The sequence below is a fragment of the Pleurodeles waltl genome, chromosome 3_1 (genome assembly GCF_031143425.1).
Source record: "Pleurodeles waltl isolate 20211129_DDA chromosome 3_1, aPleWal1.hap1.20221129, whole genome shotgun sequence".
Classification (NCBI taxonomy): Eukaryota; Metazoa; Chordata; class Amphibia; order Caudata; family Salamandridae; genus Pleurodeles; species Pleurodeles waltl.
Window position 1 is genome coordinate 1,934,744,218 of NC_090440.1, and position 18,527 is coordinate 1,934,762,744.

General features: G+C 43.9%; 1 protein-coding gene across 1 annotated transcript in view; it reads left to right on the forward strand.

Annotated features, from left to right (window-relative positions):
- Window positions 1–18,527, forward strand: part of NEK8 (NIMA related kinase 8) — a 154,539-nt gene that overhangs the window by 115,734 nt on the left and 20,278 nt on the right. The window contains exon 12 of the mRNA XM_069226202.1: window positions 7,911–8,077. Coding sequence (XP_069082303.1) covers window positions 7,911–8,077 — 167 coding nt within the window. The remainder of the gene's footprint in view (window positions 1–7,910; window positions 8,078–18,527) is intronic.

Here is an 18,527-nt window from a genome sequence, read left to right on the forward strand (position 1 = left end):
AAAGTTGGTCAAAACACATTTAGAAACTTTTTTAAATGAAAGCAGTGTTTATATGAAGGGTTTCTAAAGCATTTGTTTACATTTTACTTCTTTGACCTAACTGCAGCATAGTAATAGAAGTTATTGGTATGCTTGGTTTGCAAAAAAAAAAGAACTGGCTTTGGCAGGTAACTGCTGGTAGAATGTATTATGGGAAAGGCTGTCTCCCCGACTGTAAAAGGAGCAGACCCTCGTTTTGTCTACAATTAATGTAAGCTTATCAGGCTGCATTTTTAGTTTCATGCACACAATGTTGAAAGGACTTACATGAGAGATGATGTAACTTAATAAATTTAATGTCACATGGAAACATTTTGAATAGTCAGGAAAAAGCTTCCAGTGAACATAATTCTGGATGAATTCAGTGGTTGAAAGACATTCCACTATGTTCAACCCATGAAAGAATGGCTATTCAGAAAGGTATTCCGGGGTCTGGTCAGACAGTGGAGAATTATTCAAGCCTTTATGACTATAATGACGATTCCTATGATGCAGAACCAGAACTACAAGTACATAGTAGCCTTTTCTTTTTACAGAAAGCTATCTTTTTTATTTTTTTCACTATGTTTTTTTTCTTTTTAAATATTTTATTGAGGACTAAAAATGCAAGCACAACTATCAGCTCTGTCAATACTCGTTTTCAATCTCCAGTGAAAGAAAGCTTATCAACAAAATAATTCAGTCTGTTTTCGGACCTGATATTCTTTTCAACTACACCTTTTTGATAATTAGAATAATACCAAGATCAGAGTTGGCTTTCCATTTTAGAAGAGGGGAACAGTGTACAGAAAATAAGAAACTTTCTGATGGATACAAACTACCTGTGGATTCCTCACCTTATGAATTTGTCCTTGCGCCAGCATCCAACGGAAAGTCTTCTTCCTAGCTCTCCACGTCGACGAGGATGTCACAATTGCACGGCTCCACGCGACTCCGTCTGACGTCACCGTGCCAATAAGAGGTCCTCGCCGGCGTGCTGACGTCAGTTTTCTTTTTTCCGTGCCTTCGACGCTAACGTTTTTTTTCCTGGCTCGTTGCATAGTGTATAGCTTTGGTAGTTACAATGTCTCCCCCGAGAAAATCGGGTTTCAAGCCTTGTAATGAAAGTGGCGGTTAGATGTCGGTCACTGATCCGCATGGGGACTGCCTTTGGTGTCTTAGCTCTGAGCACGATGTCGAAGGGTGTGGATCGTGCCAGAGCATGAACCCTAAGGCATTAAAAGAAAGAGAGGCCAAGCTTTTCTTAGTGAAGGCTAAGAAGAAGGGCCATAAGGGGGCTTCATCTCACGCTTCTTCCAAGAGGCACAAGAAGCGCCGTCGTCATGACTTACGGTGCCGTCATGACTCATGGCGCCGATCGACACGGAGCCTATCGAGGTCGAGGTCTCCATCTCCATCTGCTAGACGTCAAAGTAATGGAAGGTGAGCCCTACTGTGACTCCGCAGCCCCAGAGTCCAGAAGTATCTCCGACGCCGTCAGTCTATGAGGTGGCTCCTCATAGCCCTCAGTTTTCACCGGCACCACAAGAGCCTGATGTGCAGCAGCAGGATCAAGACCAGAGATATCCTGCCTTCCCGGCTCTGGGAGCGGACCCGGCAGCATTTCTAAATGCCATGTATGCTGTTTTCCAGTCTATGGCCCCTGCTGGTGCACTGGTGGGTCCCACAGGCCATTAGCATTTTTAATGGGCTCCCCGCCTCCATATAAGATGAGGCCGTTTATGCTGTTTTGCCCGGTTGAGGGTGCCGGGTCGACGCCAATGATGTCTCCACGAGGTATGGCGTCACCATCTAGATCCGTGGCACCGTTGCCATCACCGCGTCAGCCAACGCCGATACTATCCCCTGGCCAACCGGCCCCATTACCTGCGTGCCAGCCAACTCCGAAAACGGCACCGTTGGAGTCTGTGTCGGCGCCAGGTCTGAGTGATTCTCGGATCCATCCATCTTGTTCTGTGCCTAGTCGGGATTCGGAAGCGGTGACTTCGGCGTCGGTGCATTCGATGTCGATGCCGAGGCTAGAATCCCGCTTGAGATCTCGAAGGAAGGCCTTGCGTCTCCTTGAAGAAGAAGAATACCGGCAGTTGGAAGAGGGCGAGATTGTAGAGCCTTCTGATGAATACCAAGGATTGGGGTCAGCCAGTGGGCTGGATACTTCCCCGGAGTAGGACATTTCATCTCCAGAGGAGTTTACGGAAGAGGCAGCAACATTCCGTTCGGTCATTAGAAAGGCAGCAGACTATTTAGACCTGCCTTTATCTGCAGCAGAGGTGAAGACAAATCTGCTAACTGAGGTGCTGCATCCCTCTATATCCTCGGCTGATCCTTTGCTGCCTTTCAATGAGGCATTGTTGGAGCCTATTATGGACTTGTGGAGGAAACCAGTTTTGTCTCTGGCTGTGAATAGAGCTGTAGCAAGGAGGCATAGGGGAGCACCCAGGGATCCTGGGTTCCTTTCACGTCATCCAACCCCGGAGAGTTTACTGGTTCAAGCGTCTTGCTGCACAAAGTCTGCTCCTGGTTTGTTCCCTGTAGCCCCTTCTGATAGAGAGTCCAAACGAATGGAACAGTCTTCAAAAAAGATCTTTTCATCTTGCTGCATGGCGCTCAAGGCTGCAAACGCTACCTGTGTGCTGGGCAGGTATGTCCATGCCTTTATGGACTCAGCTAAGGTTATGGTCGGGGATCTGCCACAGGATGCACAGAGGCCTTTTGGAACACTCTTTTCGGACGCACAGGCTGCGGCGCAGCAGATTGTACAATCTGGCCTTGATACAACAGACTCAGTTGCCAGGGCAATGGGGACATCTGTTGCTACAAGGAGGCATGCTTGGCTGAGGTCCTCCGGATTCTCCTCGGATGTAAAGACCACCTTACTTGACTTGCCCTTCAATGGTGAAAGGCTATTTGGGGAGAAAGCAGACTCTGCACTTGAACGTTTTAAGGAGAGCCGGGCTACAGCAATGTCCTTAGGATTACAGGCTACCCCTGCTGCCCCTTATAGGTCTTTTTGCAGGTTCAGAGGGTTTGGTCGTGCGGCAGTTTTTCGGAGGCCCCAGTACTCGGCCCAACAACCTGCCAATCCATCCTATCAATCCTTTAGAGGGCGAGGGAGGGGCAGCCCAGCAGCACCTTTCATCATCATTCTCTTCCTCTGGTGGACAACAGCAGGGGAAGCAGCCCTAGTTTTCCCCACTTAATCGAACATGCCTCTCCTGTAGGGTGAAGGCTTTGTCTTCTTTTTCTACGCGAGTGGGAGTTGATAACAACAGACTCCTGGGTGTTGAATATTGTAGAAAAAGGATATGCTCTCCCCTTTCAGGAGTTCTCTCCTCCCTTCCCCCCGTCCCTCGTTTTGTTCAGAAGACCATCTCCTGTTGTTGCAACAGGAGGTTCTGGCCATGTTATTAAAGGGTGCAGTAGAGTTTGTTCCCGAGCAGGAAAGGGGTCAGGGTTGTTATTCAAGATATTTCCTGATCCCCAAGAAGGACGGTCGTCTGAGACCCATTTCTAGACCTGAGTATTTTGAATGGGTTCCTCAAGCAGGAGAAATTCAAAATGCTGGCTCTGGTGCAGGTACTTATGGCGTTGAACAAAGAGGATTGGATGGTGTCTGTCGACTTGCAGGATGCGTACTTTCATATCCCTATACTCAAGTCGCCCAGGAAGTATCTCCGGTTTGTGGTGGGGTCACAACACTACCAGTTTGTGGTCCTTCCGTTTGGGCTTACTTCAGCACCTCAAGTCTTCACAAAGGTGATGGCGGTGGTTGCAGCACATCTCAGGCGGAAGGTAATAGCGGTATTCACCTACCTGGACGATTGGTTGGTCAAAGCCAAGTCTCTAGAGCTGGTGCTGCCTCACCTGCAGGTGACAACCCAGTTGTTGTTCGATCTGGGGTTTTCGGTAAATGTGCCCAAGTCTCACCTGTAGCCCTCTCAACACCTCCTGTTCATGGGGGCAGTACTGGACACAACATTGTATCGGGCCTACCCTCCTCCTCAGCGGATTCGGGACATTCAGGCTCTGATTCCAATGTTTCGAAATGGAGCGGTTATTCCAGTACTCAAGGTCTTACGCCTGCTTGGTCTGTTTGCTTCTTGCATTCTGTTGGTCACTCATGCGCACTGGCATATGAGGGCTCTTCAGTGGTGCCTCTGCAGGCAGTGGTTTCAGCACAAATGAGATCTCGAGGATTCGATAAGGATCTCCAGGGACACTGCAGCGGATCTCCAATGGTGGGCAGTGGACGGCAACCTTTCCCAAGGAAGGCCATTCTCACTACCACCTCCAGTGGCCACAGTTGTTACGGATGCCTCCACTCTAGGGTGGGGTGCTTATCTGGGGGATCTGGAGATCAAGGGTCATTGGTCTCCGGTGGAACAGATGTTTCATATCAATCTGTTGGAACTGCGGGCGATACATGTGGCCCTCAAGGCCTTCCTCTCTTCCCTTTGCAGTCAGCCGGTTCAAGTCCTCACGGACAACACTACTGCGATGTGGTACGTAAACAAGCAGGGAGGAGTAGGGTCGTACCTTCTCTGCAGAGAAGCTCTTCGGCTCTGGTCCTGGGCTCAGGACCATCAGATTTGTTTGATAGCAAATCACTTGGCCGGGGTTCTTAACGTATGTACGGACAGTCTCAGTCGGCACTTCTCGGCCGATCATGAGTGGCGTCTCCATCCAGACCTAGTCCGGTACATCTTCGGGATGTGGGGATCTCCGCAGGTAGATCTATTCGCCACTCGGGAGAACGCGCACTGCCCGCCGTTCTGCAGTCTCCAGTATCCGATGCAAGGAGCGTTGGGGGACGCGTTTCAAATACCCTGGGACGGCCAGTTGCTTTACGCATTCCCCCCCATACCCTTGATTCCTCGGGTCCTGAGCAAGATTCGCCAAGACAGGGCCCAAGTTATCTTGGTGGCACCGGATTGGCAGAGAAGGGTGTGGTACACAGACCTTCTGCAACTCTCAAAGTGCCCTCCGCTCCATCTCCCGCTCAGGGCAGACCTCCTCTCGCAGTCACAGGGGCAGGTTCTACACCCCCACCTCCAGAGCCTGCACCTTCATGCCTGGAGATTGAACGGGGCAACCTGAGTTCCTTTTCTCTCCTACCGGATGTAGTGGATGTTATTCTATCGTCCAGGTGACACTCCACTAAGGGCCATATGTACAAACACATTTTCCCATTGACACAGAATGGGAAAAACCCTTTGCTACATCTGGCCCTAAATCCATTTATACCGGTAAGTGGGCTAAATTTGTGATTTACTGTGGAGAGAAACAGAAAGATCCCTTGAATGCCCACCTTTCAGATGTTTTGTTATTTGCTCTTGATTTAGCAAAGAAAGGCTGTTCAGTGGCTACAGTTAAAGGTTATTTGTCTGCTCTATCGGCTTTTCTTTGCCTCCCGGACCAGCCCTCTTTATTTAAATCTCCGATTGTAAATAGATTTATTAAGGGCCTGCTTAATAAGTTTCCTCCCACACCCTTTCATATGCCTCAGTGGTATTTAAATCTTGTTTTAACATTTCTGATGGGTTCACCGTTCGAGCCCATGCATTCATGTCCTTTAAGGTATTTGGTCCTGAAGACTGTTTTCCTAATTGCTATAACCTCTGATAGGAGGGTTGGGGAGCTTCAAGCCCTTTCCGTAAAGCCCCCCTTTACATTGTTTTTCCCTGATAAAGTGGTACTGAAAACCAGGGCGGCTTTCCTGCCAAAAATTGTCACTCCTTTTCATATAGGGCAAACTATTGCCCTTCCCTCTTTCTGCCCTCCTCCCCACCCCTCTAAAGGAAGAGAGACTCCATCGATTGGACCCTAGAAGGGCTCTCAGTTTTTATATTGAGAGGACGAAAGACTTTCGCCTGGAGGATCAGCTGTTCGTGGGGTATGTTGGTCAGCGGAAGGGCAGTGCAGTCCATAAAAGAACAATCTCCAGGTGGGTCATTCTTTGTATAAAAGTTTGCTACTCACTGGCAAAGAAAGTTCCTCCTGAGGGTATCAGGGCCCACTCCACCAGGGCTAAGTCAGCCACTTCGGCCCTGGCAAGGGGAGTCCAGGTGGTGGGCATTTGCAAGGCGGCAACTTGGGTGTCCCTCCATACCTTTGCAAAGCATTACTGGTGGGATTCTGAGGTTCGGAGGATCGGCCATTTTGCACGATCTGTCTTGCAGGATTTCTTGGTGTAATCGGACGGGCACCCACCTCCGAGTGCAGTACTGGTTTGGGACTCTATTCATAAGGTGAGGAATCCACAGGTAGTTTGTATCCATCAGAAGAACAAGTTACTTACCTTCGATAATGCTTTTTCTGGTGGATACAATAGCTACCTATGGATTCCTCAGAGTCCCACCCGCCTCCCCGTTGCCTGTCTGATTGCACTAGGATATATGGTTGTATAGATATATGTGTATATTGATATTTTTTCCTGTATATATGAATGATGGTTTTTGATTATGTTCCATCATGAAGGTTTTATGTTTATATGTATTTATTGGAGTTATTGTGGAAGTCGGTTCTCACCTGTTCGCTTCAAAGGCACGTAAAAAATGGGTGAAACTGACGTCAGCATGCCGGCGAGGACCTCTTATTGGCACGGTGACGTCAGACGGAGTCGCATGGAGCCGTGCAATTGTGACTTCCTCATCGACGTGGAGAGCTAGGAAGAAGACTTTCCGTTGGATGCTGGCGCAAGGACCACTTCATAAGGTGAGAAATCCACAGGTAGCTATTGTATCCAGCAGAAAAAGCGTTACTGAAGGTAAGTAACTTGTTCATTAGACTCCTCTGGGAAGCCTTTGCCCACTTCTCCTAAACTACAGGACATGTTAGCTCACAAAATATATCAACTTGGAAATGAAATATTATATATTATCTGTTTGCCCTACTGCAAGGGGCTTGGTTTGACACAACATCCCTTACCATTGATTTAGCTGAGTGCCTGGTTCCCGAGAAAAGAGAGTATTAATGGCTCGTAGTCTCTGGTCAGTAACAACTTTGCCATCATGGGCTGCTACTAAAGATCCTATCAAGAAACAATAAAAGTCCACATGGATTAGGTGGAGGTTCATAAACCTCTACGCCAAACCCAATTAAATCTCCCTCCACTAACAAGACCTACTCCAAAGACACCAAAACCTGCATTGCAAAACAATAAAGGATCAAAATGTTAAAACTATGGCCACACATGTATTGTGTTTTGGTTTACTATACATGAAGAAAACCGTCTTTGTATGCTGTGGTCAAACTCACTGATCCATGAAGCCTTTAAATTCAAATTTCCAGTTTCCCAAGAGACGGCATAGGGTTTTCTTCTTCTATAAGCATACGTTGTCTTTCAACTGCACAGTCAGAAAAACAATATATAGTAATAGTAGGCAACACATTTGTTAAAAAGGGCTTGAGTGCTGCCCCTCCTAAGGTTCTTTTAAATGACAACATGTGTTAGGCAGGGGTTTTCTGTCTGTAGCTAGAGGTATTGGCAACTAGTTGTAAAGAAGAGTACCAGAGTAACCATCAAGTTAAATTTTCCTACTCTTCTTGATGAAGCCAGGCCTTGAAAACAAGCGTCCTATACCTGGAATTTGCAGAAGAGTTTGCAACTTAGAATAGTTTAGGTTCTTCATAAATAAGTGTTGCAGTGCCTGAGCACATTAGAGATGCGCTAGGGAGTGAAAATATGAATCTGCATTCATGCCATTCTTGCAGATACAAACAATACCTATGGCAAGAGACAGTTGCAGTGTGAGAGGGCCTGTCATCTTCCTGGAACACATTTTGGATGGTCATCAACTGGCTTTGATTTATAAAAAGGTTGACTGCTGTTTTGTGATCTTTTGTTTGTCATTCATGTGCTTCCTCTGCAGGTTCAATAAACTTGGCCTAGATGAGCTCACGGCTGAAGGGGGTGAACCCCCACAGGAGAAGCAAGTGGATGAAGCATACACCTTCACTCCTGTGCGGTCTGCACCCTTGAATGAAGAGGACATCCTCTCTGTAGACATTGGGACAGCCCATTCTGCTGCAATAACAGGTATGACTTTAGGGAACTGGGCTGGAGCCCAACATGTCACAATATTAGGGGCGATATTCACCCCAGCATAGGAGATGTGCTCAAAGATGATGCACAGCATATTTGTTATCTGTCTCTGGTTGCACTGTGTCCTGTAAAACACTTTGTATGAAGAACACAGTGGGGCCTATTCAGAAACTGCATTTCCTAGTACATAACAGTACTATAGTTCATACAAAATGCCAATCACCAACCTATGTGCGGTGATTCCACCTTTCTTATCATTTTCTGTATGGAGATCACTGCTTCAGTTGTGGAGTCTCCATACAAGAAATATATATACATTTACAAATAAATCCACAGAGATCTCCGTATGGTAAAGTTCAGGGAAATGTTGACAAGTTTATTCAATTTGAAAAAATTAGTAACAATATGTTTATGTTAATATTAATATGTTATTTTTATATATTAATTTCTAGAACTAATTAAATGCAATTTAATAGTATTCTAATATAAAAATGGTATCTTTTCATTCAAAAAAATATTAAAATATATTATTAAATAAAAATGTTTTATTTTTTAGCAATGTATTACTATTAAAAATATATATATGTATATATATATTTTTAAACTATTTAAAATAAATCATTTAATTTAATATTATTTCCTATGACGTTCTAATTTACCTCCCTACCTCCATTACTTTATATGGGAGTTGATGTTGCATTATCAGTGCTTGGCTGTGTGTGGTGCTGGACATTTTACTGCTCCTTTGTGGCTATACTAAAGGTACAGTTGTTAATTTAGCTCTACCAGACGTTTCAGGGATGGAGACATGTAAATCTACACTTTGTAGTAAATTTACATTTGTAAATGGTGAAAAGCCCAAAGTAGTATAGTTACTCAAAAGTGTATGAGTAAACATACTCATGTAGATTTACTCATGTGTAAGTTACCTTTGTGAATAGGCTCCAGAGTGTCAGCTTGTAAAAGCTTTAGAAAGTAGTTTGTGTAAAGGTAAATGTGTTTAGATAGCATAACTTGACTTAGGATAAAGTTATATTAGCCCTGGAATGTGCTGAGAATAAATTGAATTGTTAGTGGAATGTTAAAATAGATCCAGGGAACGGAATAAGAAGCATTAGGGAATAGCAGGTGGACTACATAGGAAGTTACCATTGAGGCAGATACTTTCAGTGCTGTCAAGAAGCTTCTTAGGACAGGTAGAGTGTAGTAAAGTGTGAAGGTATAGCGTATAAACTCCGATCAAAGTAGCATAGTTTGTGTCTAGTACAGAATAGTAAAGTGGCTCTACGAGGCTCCATTGCGGATGGTAGTGCAATTAGTTTTGGAGGTATTTACCCTTTTTGAGATTCCTATGTGGAGGAAATGTCTACTTTGGTCTTAATTAACAGCGAGTTTGCCCTGGCTTTCTCATGCTGTGTTCCAGCATACCAACTTTTTGGATTTTATACAGGTCATGCAATTGTAGGTACCGATTTTCTAACTGTTGTCGCCATATTTTTACTCTGATTTTGAAAGAAGCTCCTCCATGTGTTTGCTGTTATTATCATGTCCTGAGAAATGCGGCTACTAGCTTTGAAGGGGATACTTTTTTTAAATCATACTTTGCTAGATTTTGGCACTTTCCCCTATATTTAGATAAGGACAATTCACCTGTTCTCAAGTCCCCTCACCTGTTTTATTTTCCACCTACATAAATTGTACTGTTCTCCCTGCCCTTCAATGACAATGCATTTTCCCTGGATTGTATAAGTTGCCAACTCCTTTAACAGGGGAAAGTTGTCTTGGACTCTGCACGACCTTACGGCAGCTGCACATATGTGCACGTAATAAATTAAACAAATGGATGAATTCATATAACATTTACAAAATTAGTAGAATTTGAGAAAACCTTTGCAAAAATTGAGGGGTTGGGTATCAATAGACATAACGAGCATTGTTAGAGCCAGTAGGTCTCACCTGTTAAGCTTATTAGATTTACCAATCTTTTTTGTGCCATACTACATAACATTGTGGCTGTTATGAAGAATTGTTCTTAAAAAAAAAAAAAAAAAAAAAAGCAGGATGATGTGGCCGCTGTGTGATTCTGCGTTAAACATGCATGCAAACGCCTAGTAAATAATGTTGTTGTTTTTTTTTCTTCATATTAACCAATCCAGAATGGATTGGTAAATAAGGAGTGTAAAAGCACAATTTTAAAACGCAGTTTAAAAGCACTTAATAACAATACCAGTGCAGTGGAGGAGAGAAGCACATGGGCAAGAGACAGTAACGTGGAGCAGGGGTTGAAAAGCAAACAGGGGGATATAGTTGAAAAACACATGAACTCTCATGGAGTGCTTCCCTAAAAGCAAGCAGTGGAAGCATTGAATGCAGCCAAAGACATGGTAATGAGGCTATGCTCCATGGAAGGGACAAACAGAAGATTGACAAGCTGCTATAAGAAGCAGCCAAATGAGTGACGGTAATCCCAACCAGTGGGAAAGCACTTAACAACACAAGTGCGGTAGGGGAGAGTAGTACATAGGGGAGGGGCAGTACCATGGAGCAGGGGGTGAAAAGTAAACGGGGGGATATAGCTGGAAAACTCATGAACTCTCTTGGAATGCTTTCCTAAAAGCAAGCAGTGGAAGCTTTGCATCTAGCCAGTAAAAGAGATGGTAATGAGGCTATGCTCAAGGGGATGGTCAAACAGAAGATTGACAAGCTGGTACACGAATGAGAAGCAGGCAAATGAAAGTGCCAGTGAAGCCAACCAATGGTAAATAATAGGCGGGATGCAAGTCCTTTGTCTTTTTGGTAAGCACGAAATATGTCTTTTGCAACTAGACAGCTTGCGCTGTCTGGTAGGCTTGATCTAAAAAGCCCCAGTCTGCATGCCAGCCTGAGGAAGACACTTAAAGAAAACCATATCAAACTAATTCTGCAGTATGGGACAGAGGAGGCACTCTCTATAGTGCCATTTGAGACTGTGTCATGTAGCTATGCAGTCTCATATCTCTATTCTCCACTTTAAATAGCCCACAACATTTCATTTGGATTTAATGGGGGCAGAGGGAACCGTTGTGTTTAATGGGCTTCTAAACATAAACACAAACACATTGAACTGATTTTAATATTTTTTTCTTCATAAAACTGATTCAAAACCAGAAAGCCCCATCGCCAAGGGACTATAACAAAGGGAAGTTTGCACAGCTAGCTCTATTTAAAAGATCGAGAAAAACATGCATGTTAAGCCAACAACAGAAGGTGAAAGCTGATTCATTATTTGGCGTGAGAGTGGGCTGTCTTATTTTTCACCGTCTTGTAATTTAAAATCACCCCTTCACTGAGATCATACTTAAAAGTATTGTAGCAAAGCTATAGCGCTTCTTACCACACTGAGGCCCAAGAGTGCTTTCTAGTGTCATTTCTTCAGGGTTGCTGATGTCATACATGCAGGGTTCTAATACAAGGACCCAGTTCTATATATCTTTGTTAATTTAATGTTGGTGGCTCCAATGTAGCGCATTGTTTGGTACTTTTGCGATAATCGTAATTGCAGTGCATTGGGTACAACCCTGAAGATTTTGTAATGACTAACAACGTGCAATATTTTAGCTGTGTGTAGTTTTATGCTTTTTGCATATTTTGTCATTATCAAGTGCCTCCAGGAGGAATGTGCATTGCCAGTAGTTTTGAAAGCACGTTTAACTTGGTGGACATCAAACTGTGGCTTGAGGTGGACATACAGAGCTCCACAAGCCAGAGGCACGTGGGTGTTCATGCCAGAAGATAAACAGTCACCCTTTTTTTTTTAAGATCGTCCTGTAGATATAATGGTTTAGCAAAATAATTTTACAGTAGTTTTTAGGTTGCAGTCTACCAGACAACGCAGCTGTCTGATTTGCCAAATATATCTTGGGGGACTTTGAGAATGTTAACCTAAGAATGCTTTCTGCTTGTTGATTACCATTGGCTTTGTGGTTTGCAACTAACACTTTCTGGCCTTGCATTTGCTGGCTTTATTTTCTTTTGGCTCTACAGGTTGAGCTTGTTCCTCCTGTAGCCTAAACCGTGTTTTCTGTATTCTTCCACAAACTTGCTTTGTGTTAAAAAGGCCTTTAAATCTTGTTCTTATCTCATCACATTTGCTGTGCATTCAGAGACCGAGGTCAAATGTCAGGCGCAGTCCACCAAGGGCGCTTGTTTACTTTTCTTTCTCTGACTTCAGTGTGAGAGGATTTATGTGACAATCTTGCTGGATACTGGGGTAAGAAAGATTTTGTTTCTAGCACACTACAACATTTTAAAAAACTGTGTAAGTATTTCAGACTATATCAGAATTTTGAATGTACAAATGAAGCAAATTTTTTGTTATTTCTCAAGTGTGTTGGAAACAAATACTTTAATATAATCAAAATGAATCATTAAACTAGGTAATGCAATTTCCACACATTTCCATCTGTGCTCTATATAGTTGTATTAGTAAAGCTATATGTCTCTGCAAATGTAATGGTCATTTCAATTGAAAATGTGTTGTCTTTATTGGCAGTGTGCTACCACATCACCAATAATCCACTCTACGCCACTCCACTCTACTCTAAACCACTTCACACCTCTGCACTGTACTCTGCACCACTCCACTTTACACCACTCCACGCCACTGCTCCCTGCACCACTCCACTCTACGGCACTGCACTCTGCACCACTTCACACTATGCCTCTCTATTCTACCCTGTTCCACTCTACTCAATACCAATGCATGCCACTCTACTCTACTCCACTCTACGTCACTCCACTCTGCGCCACTGCACTCTACTATGCACCACTCTAATCTACGTGACTGCATTCTACGACCCTGCATTGTATGCCACTGAATTCAATGCGACTGCACTCAATGCAACTGCAGTCTACGCTACTATACTCTGCGACACTGTATGCCAGTGCACTCTACTCCAGTCCACTCTACTTTGTGCCACTCCAGTGTATGCAATCTTATGCAACTCCACATTATCCACTCCAATACACAACACGCTCTGCCTTCCACTCTACAGCACTCTACTCCACCTTTTGCCATCCCACTCTACGACACTCCATGCAACTCTCCTCTATTCCACTAAATTTTAGCCAGGCTGAACAGCAGCCACGCTGGTGCAAAACATGGCTAAAACACATTGGCAAAGCCAATAGCTCTTGCATAGGTGAGATCTATTGGCTTTGCCAATGCTTGTTAAAGGTCGGCATTTGTAACTTGGACAACCCGGCGCAGTCAGTGGGAGGGCTGTGGAGCTCAATTCATGTTTAAATCTAAGGGTTCTTCTTGTGGTAGAAGCAATGGGAGTGAGAGAGTGATGCTGCAGGCACTACACCTCATTTGGTACAGGTGTCTCAGAAGCATGCGTTACTTTTAGCAGTATCGCCAGATGTCTTGAGTAAGGAAGCAAGCATAGCTCGGTGTGCTTACATGCACCCTTAACTGTAGCTGGGATAACCGATGTGTTAGGGCAATTCTTAACCCGCTGACCACAGACCCCTTTGGGCCCACAGTGCCTACTCCGGGGTCTGTGACTGGTTACAAAATGAAATATTAGCAGATTAATAAACGAAATATATATAAATAAGAAAAACTTACTTTTAAAACGCTCTGTAAATGTGAAGGAATTTAAGAATTCTGAAAAAAATATGTGGCATCCGTATGTTAATGTTGGAGAAGCCTAGGTACAGTAAACAGAACCTAGTATGGATGATTGGTGGCCTTAATTGAAGTTGCACTGGTATACCCTGACAAAAAGGGAGCATGCATTAGAAGTGAAATGGAATGAGAAATAAGGTAGACTCTAGCATATGTGTAGTGACGCAGGTTGGCATGTAGAAATACACAGACAATACCAGTAGACTAGAAGAGGATTTGTGGAAGCTGAATGGATAAATAAATGACCCTACCAGAAGCTAATGTAGTTAGAGGCTCAGCCATGGGTTGTCTGGCTCAACCGCCCTTCAGAAAACTCCACTAACCCTGCAATTCCATAACATCATTGAGTAATCTGACAAGCAGGATAATACATATCTCACTCCTTTAGAAACAAAAAACAATGCCTCCTACCTTAAGAAGCACTTTGAAAACGCAGACTGCAAAACTACCACACTGTGCAACATTTCACAACGTCATCAAATGTGCATGTAAAAAGGACATCACAAAGACATGCCACAGTCAAGACCCCCACGAAACGACGACAGTTGGCCAGTTAAGTGTAACACAGTTTTAGAACATAGAATACCAAACATTAAGTACCACACTTCACACAAACACTGACACAACCCCTCACCCCACCAAGGAAACTGCAAAAAACATAGAAACAGGTATGTGATATATTTTAACCCTCAAAAGGGCATCTTATGTTTTAGCATTGGGAAACTTTCAACTACCCTAAAAGGGCATCTTGTGATATAACAAAGGGTATCTTTAACCCCACACACTCATCCCCTGTAAGGGCATCTTGTGTTTTAGCAACAGGTATCTTTCGACCCACACACTTATCCCGTCTCCCTGGACTATAATACAATATGAAAAACATATACTTAACCACTCAGGAAGGACTGTTGCAAATGTTTACGGAATAGTTTTCATCACAACCAATGGAACATGGTACACGTAACCCATATGAAACAAGGTTCAACATAACCCAATCACTTCGCAGCTACTGTGGGAAAATCATACGGAACAGGATTCAATACAACCCATGAAACAGAGTTCAACAAAACCCAAGCAACTTCTCTGCCACAGAAGGAGAATGACACAGAACAGGGTTCAACACAAGTCAAACAACTTCTCAACCACTCAGGGAGAATGGAATAAACATGGTGTAACAGACACACACACCAAGCACATCTCACCAATAGGTTGCAAACAATTCTAGTATTGGCACTTCTAACCATGTACTAGTACATTCGACCATATCGATACCATAAGGAAATAACATCCAGCCTGAAAGTGGACAAAAAAACAGGAAAATGAAAATACTGCAAAAACCTGCATGAAGTGTATTTAATTCAATAGAAGACAAAGGGGGTCATTCTAACTCTGGCGGGCGGCGGAGGCCGCCCGCCAGAGTTCCCCCCTCCAGAATACCGCACCGCGGTCAGAAGACCGCTGCGGTTATTCTGGGTTTCCCACTGGGCTGGCGGGCGACCGCCAAAAGGCCGCCCGCCAGCCCAGTGGGAAACACCCTTCCCACGAGGAAGCCAGCTCCGAATGGAGCCAGCGGAGTGGGAAGGTGCGACGGGTGCAGTTGCACCCGTCGCGAATTTCACTGTCTGCAAAGCAGACAGTGAAATTCTTTGTGGGGCCCGCTTACGGGGGCCCCTGCAGTGCCCATGCCATTGGCATGGGCACTGCAGGGGCCCCCAGGGGCCCCACGACACCCCATACCGCCATCCTGTTCCTGGCGGGCGAACCGCCAGGAACAGGATGGCGGTATGGGGTGTCTGAATCCCCATGGCGGCGCAGCGAGCTGCGCCGCCATGGAGGATTCAGAAGGGCAGCGGAAAACCGGCGGGAGACCGCCGGTTTTCCTCTTCTGACCGCGGCGGTTCAGAATGCCCTGCGGGGCACCGCCAGCCTGTTGGCGGTGCTCCCGCCGACCCTGGCCCCGGCGGTCTAGTACCGCCGGGGTCAGAATCACCCCCAAAGTTGGGGAAAAGAGCTACAGCATATTCCAACAAAGTGCACATTAGAAGCAGTGCATAAAAAAGTCTAGAACATAGTAAACTCTTCCGATAAGAACAATTATTATATACTTTAATTTCAATCAGGAAAAAAAGAAAACTTTCTTGAACATCATATTGTTTGCTAACAAAAGACCATCTGAGAGAAAACATTGGGCATTAAATGGTGCAATAGCGCAAAGAACACATGTTAACACACATACTTTTGAGTCACCCTACACATTTAAATCATTAATAAAGCAGAAATACAAAGTGTTTGCAGGAAACTTCTTCCTAAAACTGGCGATGCTCTGATATAATTTGATTAACTTGCCATTAAGCCAGCCCCAGAAAAATCTTTAAATAGCACATAGAAGTGGTGCTCAACTACTTCTAATAAATGTAGCACCAGAAAAATCTTTAATTAGCACAGAGAAGTCAGTGATGCTCAACTACTTCTAATAAATGTAGCGTGGAATCCTGTAAGTTCTATAGCAGTTTTTTAGAAGTCAAACTACGTCAGTGGGGGAAGAAAAAAAAATTGATACCCAATAACTTATCTCTGGACGATGCAGGCTCCCACCGGGTGACGATAAAAGCAAATGGTAGGATTGCTTTTTTAACATTTTTTTTTGTGCCAAACTAGCTGCATGAGCTACCGCAGCCCCCGCCCACAATGTAGGCCATGAATGATATGTGAGGATTTGTGCGTGAAAGAAGACATGATGGCTTTGAGAACACTTCCTTTTTGCATTTCGTCACACACAATCCAACAGCCAGCACTTGGCGAGGAAAGGAGATGACACACCGACAATCAGTAAGCACGCACTTCGTAAACGCAGTGTCTTACAGCACTGACTCGAACGTTGGTATTTTAGAAATGACGCACTATCAACTTTCCAAAGGAGAGGTACCTCAAGGTGCTCTTCAGGTGCAATGTCCAAGAGATATTTTATTGTCAGAATTCTAACACAATTGTCGCAAACATTAGTCACCGCTAAAATCAATAATCTTTAACCATTTCTTGTACTCCTTAGCACATAGTGATGTGAAATATTACGCAGCACTGTAGTTAACTTCTCATGAGTCTTACCACACAGCAGAAACAGATTTCCTTCTTGTTAAAAAAACCTCTCATTGAACACTCACTACTGTGAACTGACACACAGCAGTTTTATCTTGGGCAGAGTTACCCCAGTTAAAAATCTCACATTAAAACCACTTCCCATTGGACATGAAGGTAACTTTGGTTTATCCCCAGACACCCCTGTGATCCTGAGCACATTTCTCACTGGAAGTCTCTCACAGGAATAATTTCCAGTTCATTTTAGCAATAACATAACCTTACAGGGTACTGGGATGACGATTTCCTAACCACCTGGCAACCAAAGCTGTGGTTCCCAGCCTGTGGTCTGGGGACACCTGGGGGTCCGCGATGGCTCCTCAGGGGGTCCACGACTCCTAAGAAAATTAAATAATATTAACAGATTAACAAAGTGTATATAAATAAAGTGGGTAAATGTACAATGGGAAATTTTAAAATGTACTGTAAATGTCAAGGAATTTGAAATTGGAGGCTAAAAATTGAATTAGTATCCTCAGATTTAATTGTGGGAGCAGTGCAGGTGCGTCAAACAGAATTTAGTATGGACGATGTGTGACCTCAATTAACTTTAGAAAAGCTCCAACCTGCCTATTGAAATTACATATTTTAAATGTATTTATATTTGTTTGCAAATTAAATTAAAGGTGTTATCTTTTGTGTATGTGTTTGATGAATGCTTGTTTCTGTATTTTTTGTGTATTGTTTTGCGGTTCAAATCATCAAGAATGTTTAGGGTGGGGTCCCCGGATTCCAATAATCATTTAGTGAGGGTGCCCGGGTTCCAGTAATTATAAAGTGGGGGTCCACGGAAGTCAAAAGGTTGGGAACCACTGCAAAAAGGAAATGGGTTTCCCAAAAGCAGTTTTTCTCTTTTGCAGGGCTGCTTATTCATCATAGAGCTTCAAGTAGGAAAGGCACTGGTTGAGTCATAATTATGAAAGCAGCACCCTTTTTTAAGTTATGAAGAGTAGGTTCTTATCTCATACTGATTAAATCCACGCAGAGCAGATTAGCTATACGCATCGCTGGCTCCTTTAAATCTCGCTACCATGATTGTGATGGAAGCTGGCATACAGAAACATGTAGACAACACCAGTAGATTAGGAGAGGATTTGTGGAAGTTCAATGGACACATAAATGACCCAACCAGGAGCAGATATAGTTAGATGCTCAGCCATGGCCCATCTGGCTTAACTGTACTTCAGAGAAACTCTCATGACCGTGGCATTCCATGACATAATTGCGTAATCTAACAAGCAGGATACAACAAAATGGATCCGTCTTTCAGAATTAAAACTACATTTTGGAAAAACCCTTTTTCTTTAAAATGTCAACTTTTGCACTTTGTGAATTAAAAAACATATGCCATAATTTGTGTATTTGTTTTATATATATGTGTTTCCATGTACTGTTTTAAAGTTCAAATCATAGTAATTACTTAGGCGGGGGTCCTTGTGTTCCAGTAGTAATTAAGTGGGCGTTCCACTGAAGTCAAAAGGTTAAGAACCACCGTGTTAGGGGGCACGTTGTTGGAAGTACATACTCGTAGCCTGTGTATCCTGTTATGTCAGTGCAGCAATCACTTGTGTTGACTGCCTCACAATCCCACAGCACAGGAGCCCCGACTAACTTCATAGCAAAAGCAACCACAAAGTT